This window comes from Heterodontus francisci, unplaced genomic scaffold, assembly GCF_036365525.1.
Source record: "Heterodontus francisci isolate sHetFra1 unplaced genomic scaffold, sHetFra1.hap1 HAP1_SCAFFOLD_106, whole genome shotgun sequence".
Taxonomy (NCBI): Eukaryota; Metazoa; Chordata; class Chondrichthyes; order Heterodontiformes; family Heterodontidae; genus Heterodontus; species Heterodontus francisci.
Genome location: NW_027140940.1, coordinates 2,689,516 through 2,696,843, shown reverse-complemented (window position 1 = coordinate 2,696,843; position 7,328 = coordinate 2,689,516). Strand labels below are relative to the sequence as shown.

Sequence of the window (7,328 nt, the reverse complement as noted above, 5' to 3'; positions counted from 1 at the left end):
TGATTCATTTTGGTAGGAAGAACATGGAGAGGCAATATAGAATAAAGGGTACAATTCTAAAGTGAGTGCAGGAGCAGAGGACCTAGGTGTATATATGCATAACTCATTGAAGGTGGCAGGACAGAATGAGAGACCAGTTAAAAAAAACATTCAGTATCCTAGGCTTTAGAATTAGGGACATGGAATACAAGAGCTGATATAAGACATTATTTCGGCCTCAGCTGGCGTATTGCGTCCAGTTCTGGGCACTGCACTTTAGGAACGATATGAGGTATTGGCGAGAGTACAGGAAAGAGTTCGCGGTAATGGTTCCAGGGATAAGGAATTTTAGTTATGATGATAGATTGGAAAAGTTAGGACTGTTTTCCTTGGAAAAGAGAAGGCTGAGAGGTGATTTGATTGAGGTATTCAAAAGCATGAAGGGTCGGAAAGACTAGATATGAAAAAACCTCCCACTGGTGAAACGATCGAGAATGAGAGGGCACAGGTTTAAAGTAATAGATATGAGAAGCTGAAGCGACATGAGGAAAACCTTTTTCAATCAGCGAGTGGTTGAGGTCGGGAATGCGCTGCCTGAGAACGTGGAGGTGGCAGCTTCAACTGAAACATTCAGAAGGGAATTGTACTGTTATATGAAAAGGAGGAATGTGCAGGATTACGGGGAGAAGGCTGGAAATGCTTCGAAGTGAATTGCTCATTCGCAGACCCCGTGCAGAGTCGATGAGCTGAATGGCCACCTTCTGCGCTGTAGCAATTCTGTGATTGTATGATTCTGTGAGAAGGATATAAGTAGAGACAGATAGACAGAATGAAACTGAGAGACACGAGAAGAGAGAGGAGGGGACTGTACGAGTGTGTGAGAGAGCGACCTCTGAAACTTTTAATTTGATCCATTCTCCCTGTGACATTGAAAGTTATTGGTTCCTGTGAGATGAATGAAGTTTGCCCAGCCAATAGCTGTATGGATCTCAGAAGGTTCAATATAAACGGTGTTCCTTTGTAAAATGACTTTACTACTGCATTCTGGGATCAATTGAGAAAATTAAACTTTGAATGCAGAATGAATACAGAGGAAATAAAGTGTCTCGCGTGGCGGAGACAAAATAAAACAATGACAGCGGATGAAGGCATCGCTTCATCATTGTGAAGAATGAAAACACAATAAGAATCCTTCCAAGCTGCAAGAGGGATGGTGAGCTAATGGAACTCGCCAGTCTGTATTAAAGCAGTTACAGTTAAAAGGCTGCGAGTTGGATCTTGGGATGGAGATGCTTCTCGGCAGTGAGACGAGCTGCCTTCTTTTGCAGCATCTGCTAATGGGAACACCCTTAAAGCTCTAAGCTGAATGGCATGGGATTTAACGCCTTTCACTTATAATAAAGTTGTTAATGTGGGCCGGTCATCTGAATACTCCAACTGGATTAATGGAATGGGAAACTGGATCTATTTTATCGATTTGAGGACGGCCTGCAAGAAAGGAAATTCTTACAATGCACGAGATGTAAACATTTCCAAAAATATTCTCATTAATCAAGAATAAAATTGAAAGTTCAAAGACAACTTGTATTTAAACAGCACCTTTAATGTAATGAGCCGTCCAAAGGCGCTTCACAAAAACCTAATGAGATACATATCGATGCTGGGCCAAAGAACATTTATTGTTAGAGGCTAGAGTAGATGGAGAGGAGGAAAATAGTTGAAATAACTAAATTTGCATTGGGGATAATAATCTAAGGGTTAGTTGTACTCTGCAGGGTGATCCTGAAGCAATGAACCGCAATTCATGATGATGCTGGAATAGTGAAAAGGGCTCTGCAATGCTTGATCCGGTTCAGCCAGATCTGTTCAGGGATGGTTGAACCAGTTGTGCACCACGATGTTTGCCTCGGTACAGCTGGCAATTGATAAAGTAAAGAAGGAAGCCAGATCAGAATGAACAATGCAGGTAAGAGAGAATGAGGATTTTACTGTGGTATAAACAACATGAATATTAGTGTGGGGGGGCTCACCATTAGTGTTACAGTCGTTATGCGAACACTAATGTTCGGATAAAGTCTCCAGCAATAACGGTAGCATAAAGTCATCTCCAGTAATGTTGTAATAGGGTCATCACCAGTAACGTTAGAGCCGGTTCATCACCGTGAGTGTAATTGTAAGGTCATCACCAGTAATGTTACTGTGGAGTAAAATGAGTAATCTTAGAATAACTTCACAACCAATAATGTTAGTGTGCAGTGTTCACCAGTAACATCAGAGTACGTTTACAATCAGGATAGTTCATGTTTCCGGCAGTTCCTGCAGCCATACTGGTGCCAAACGTCGTGTCCTGCACTCCTTTGGACCCCACCAGAAAGGCCGAGAGGGGGGTTTTGATGACTGGGCAACTCTCAACCTCCATAAATTTGCCCAGGCATGCGCCATGGAGAGGTCACTCACTGACCACCTCCAGGCGCGTATCCATTGTCTCTCGAGATAAGGAGGCCCAAAAGAAAGAAGAAGAAGAAAGAAGTTCGAGTGGAGTTCACACCAGCAATGTTGGAGTGGGATCATCTCCATAATAACTTTAGCTCATCAGTAACTTTAGATTAGTTTTTGCAACCAACAATCCTTGAATCCACTCAGTACCAGCAATGCTAGGTTAGGGTCCTCACCAGTAATGTTAGAGTAGGGTCTCCGCCAATAATCTCCGAGCAAGATCACCATAAGGAATGTTAGTGAACGGTCACAACTGGTAAAGTTAGAGCAGTGGGCTCACCAACAATGTTACAGACGCTTTGTCACAAGTAAAGTTAGAGTTGTATCCGGATCAGTAATGCTAGCGTCGGATTTCCACAAACAAAGTTATAACAGAGTCGCCATCATGAACCTTTGAGTAGTGGCACCATCAGAATATTAGCGTAGGTTTTTTATCTGTAATGTTACCACAGGCAATGTTGCAGTAGGGTTTCCACTAGTAATGTTGGAGTAGTGTCACCGACAGCAATGTTAAAGTAGTTTCATGACAGTAATGTTTGAGTGGAGTTACCATCAATAATGTTGGAGTAGGATCACCAACATTAAAGTCTGAGTAGGTTCAATGGCAGTAAAATTAGTGTAGAGTCACCATCAATTATAGTAGCGTAGCATTACCGGTATTAATATTGAAGCAGAGTCTCGGACAGTAAGGCAGTAACGTTACAGATGGATGTACAAATAGTTTTAGCATCTGATCATCATCAGTAAAGTTAGAGTAGCTTCACCACCAGTAATATTAGAGTAGTAGCTTCGTCAGTAATATTCGAGGAGTATCATCACTAGTAAAGCTGGAGTAGGATCACCACCAGTATTGTTAAAGTATGTTCAGCACCATTAATATGATATTGAGGTAATCACCATTCATGGTAGCAGGTAATTATCACCAGCTTTACCACAATGTTAGAGTAGGGGCTACAGCAGGAACGTTAGATTCTAAAATCATGAATAATGTTCGAGTAGGTTCCTCACCAGATGTTAGTGTAGATTCGCCATGAGTAATGTTGCAGTAGGTTCACCACCAGGGACGTTAGATTAGGATCAACTCTATTAATGTTAGTATATGGACATCACCAGTAATACTGGAGTAGGATCCCCAGCAGTAAAGTTAGCATCGGGTCTACACCAGAATGAAGTCCTCATTAGTAATGGAAGAGTAGCTTCTTCAACAGTAATGTTAGAGTAGCTTCATGGCCAATAATATGGAGTAGGGGTACTACCTGACATGTAACAGTGGGATCACCAGTTATAATGTTATAATAGAGTCACCAACAGCCATGTTGGAGTATGATGACCACCAGCAATTTTAGAGTAAGGTTACCATCAGTAATGTTACAGTAAAATCACCACTTGCAACGTTAGAATAGGGTCACCATCGGGAGTAGAATCACCACCAGCAATAATGGAGTGGGCTCGTCACAAATAATGTTACAATAGGGCTGCTAATATTACTGTTTTGTAAAGGTCAACAACAATACAATTAGAATAGATTCACAATCACTGACGTTCGGGCAACGTAACTACTATTGATGTAAAAGGATCATCACCAATGATGTTAAAGTAGGGTGATCGCCAGTAATGTTAGTACAGGATCACCATCATTAATGACAGGATGTGGTCATCACCATTGATATCAGTGTATAGTTACCTTCAGTTATGTTTGACTGGGGGCAGTATTAGTAATGCTGAGGTAGGGCATCACCAGTACTGTTGGTGTGTGGTCACTATCAGTAATGTTAGATTAAATTCGTTACTGATAATGTCTGAGTAGATTAGCAACAGTAATGTCACACTAGCATTACCATCATGAAGGTTAGAATATGATCATTACTAATAATGTTAGAAGTGAACCACAATCCACAATGTTATTGAGAAGTCATCATCAGTGATGATAGAGTCCAGTCATCGCTACTAATCATCCAAGTGTAGCATAAATCTAAGTTCTACAATGAATCAGTGAAGACTTAACAGGCTTCGAGAACACAAAATAGTTTCCAGGTGCAATGTTTCGTTGAGCGTTCAGAGGGCATGCGCAGCACACATTCCCTCGAGAACTACTTGCTGTTGATATAATTTAATGGCAGTAGTTGCAAGGACTGAGCGGCACAATTTCCCCATGGCTTTCCAGTTTGTGAAGTGACTGTAACAAATGCTAATTATTGTGTCACCTCATTTTCTCACTTGGGCACGGATTGTTCTATAAAGGGGGAGCATTGATGGATTTCGGATTTAGTGCAGTCAGAATTACGAAGCTGGACAGAATTCGCACCTTCTTCGACAAAATGCAGCGGCCAATAATTCTACAGGTAAAGGACGTTTACTACCCTCTTATTGCTACCTTGCGTGCCCCAGGTAAGTCCTGTTGATTATCTCACTGTTAATGGTTATTTAACGGATCACGAGAATGTCTTTATTGCAGAGCCGGAATGTCAGCGGGAATTTCACCAGATTGAACAACGGTTGAGGCACTGTTCCAGTTGGTGTTTCGTGAATATAAGACGTTTAATTTTCTCGTTATACTGCGGGAGGGCAATGTTGTTACCGTTTCTCGCCAACAGCTCACAGAAGAATGTGTTCCTTGGAGTCCAATGTAATTATTTTTTTTGTAGCGTTATTCCTTCTCTACTTAAGTTGACAGTTCTTCGGACTACAGGCAAGTCCAACTAAGAGAGATTGGGAAATATTTTTTTTCTAACAATTGCAGCTCAGAGAGCCACTCCCCTTCCCTCGGCTGAAATAACCTTTCTTCTTCCACCAGCTCCCGCTCCGTTCCCGAGCAGCTCCTTAGAGCCATTAGAAATGGAAAACGTGCCGAAGATTGAACTAAATTGAATGTTTTGTCTCAGCTAAAAGTTCTTTTTGAATTCATGTCCTTGTAGTAATGGTTTGGAAATTGTACTGAATACTGCAGACATCTGATGCTGTTAGCGAGATTCCTATCTCCAAATAAACTGAAGAAGCTAATTTAAAACTCCATCTATCGCCGCATGGGACCGCACTGGTATCATATCAAACTGGGCTGCGGAATCACACGGCACAAGCCTCATTGCAAGATGGCTTTACTGTTGAACACAGGAATAAAATATGTGTTTGAATTTATGTGTGGGAATCCATCAATTTATTGACAGCTAAATATTAACAATTTATAAAGCCATCTAAAGTTTCCCTCGAATGGACTATTATTTACAACAATACTGTCTCTGTGAGGTACTCTGGCTTGACCTGGGCCGCAGATTATAGTAATGGAGCTCAATCTGCTGTGGAAATTATACCGGCAGAGAAGAATGATGGACACTGATATGATAACTCTGGTTTACACTCCCGCCCAAAGTCAATACACCCTCTGTGACTGGGTGGTGGTGGGGGTTGCTTTCCGTTGCCATTCATGCTACGGCCTCTGGGCAAACCTCGTCCTGTGGCCTTGATATGGTCTGAATGAAGTATGCTGGAAGGGTAGTGAGATTATAATCATTTATTGGTTTGAAAGAAAAGCTGTCAATGCTTGTCAATATTATAAATAAGATTCAGTCTAAGTACAAACACACATATGTCATTTTGCTCACAACATGCTCTGGAAAGTGTCTGCCTGTCTCCGTAACTTAAATCTTCTCCCTCTTTCTTGCAGCAAACCTATTGACAATTGTTATTCTCTCCAGAGGAAATTGCCGCCTCTCCAAGTGTATTTCTGTCTACATGGTGGCCATGGCAACAGCAGATCTACTGGTCATGCTCTTTAATATAATCGGGTATAATATTTTGAGTAAACGCTTTCCACATTCATTCCTCTCCTACACTGCCGTCTGTAAGTTCATGATCTACATGCTTTGTACCAACCACAGTATGTCGGTGTGGTTTACAGTCTCCTTCACATTTGATCGACTTGTAGCTATATGCTGTCAGCAGTTAAAAAGAAAGTATTGCACCGTGAGAACTGCAGCGGCAGTATTATCAACCCTTTCCATCCTGATATATTCACAGACCATCCCCTTTTGGTTTGTGCACGAACATAAGCAAATAATTAACAATATTCACTGGTTTATCCGCCCCAGTGTGGCTTTTATTTCATCGCCTGCAGGTGCAGCGTACCTCCTCTTACAGAATATCATTTCTACATGGCTTCCCTTTGCTCTGATATTACTGTTAAACGTTTTGACAGTCAGACGTATTTTAATAACCAGTAGAGCGCGCAGGGGACTCCGGACTCACAGCAGTGAAAGTCCGAGAGATCAAGAGATGGAGAATAGAAAGAAATCCATTATTTTACTGTTCACTGTATCTGCCAGTTTTATATTGTTAAATCTACCGTCTGCCGTGAGCTATGCAACGAGCAGCATAGCCGTGCATTACCGACCCGATTATACATCTCCTGCATACATCGCCAGTCAAACCGGAGTTATGCTTCAGTATTTGAGTTCCTGCACAAATACGTGTATTTATGCCGCTACTCAAACTAAATTCAGGGAAGAGCTGAAGAAGGTGATGAAATCTCCGTGGACACTGGCTGTGAGATTGTTTTCAAAATGAAAAAAAGAATCCAAGCAAAACGTCCTGTCCTAACTCGAGTTTAGTTCGACCCCGTGTTCAGTTTTAGAATGACATTCTTTATGTTTTCCGGAATAGGATTGTTATGAAAATGAGCAAGTATAAGAAAACATTGCTTACATTTTCTGCCCTGTGTTTGATGTCTTCTGCTTTCCCCGGATGAACAGAATCGTTTCCTGCTAAAGCAGCGAATATTCCTCTCAGTCTTCAAAGATAATATTCAGGATTGATCTTCAGCAGAACAGCGTTACCATCCTCAGACCGCAGGCACTGGT

At 41.6% G+C, this 7,328-nt stretch overlaps 1 protein-coding gene across 1 annotated transcript; it reads left to right on the top strand.

Moving 5' to 3' along the window:
* The first annotated feature begins 4,727 nt into the window (after positions 1-4,727).
* Positions 4,728-7,035, top strand: LOC137361440 (probable G-protein coupled receptor 139). The gene is made up of 2 exons (XM_068026301.1): positions 4,728-4,863; positions 6,137-7,035. Exons 1-2 carry the CDS (start codon positions 4,728-4,730, stop codon positions 7,033-7,035), a joined length of 1,035 nt encoding a protein of 344 aa, XP_067882402.1.
* The last annotated feature ends 293 nt before the right edge of the window (positions 7,036-7,328 follow it).

Bases quoted from the DNA above. Each gene is read 5' to 3' on its own strand.
- LOC137361440 (XM_068026301.1), top strand. From the start codon at position 4,728: ATGGATTTCGGATTTAGTGCAGTCAGAATTACGAAGCTGGACAGAATT. The intron at 4,864-6,136 runs GTAAGTCCTGTT...TCTTTCTTGCAG, and splicing joins TGCTACCTTGCGTGCCCCAG to CAAACCTATTGACAATTGTT.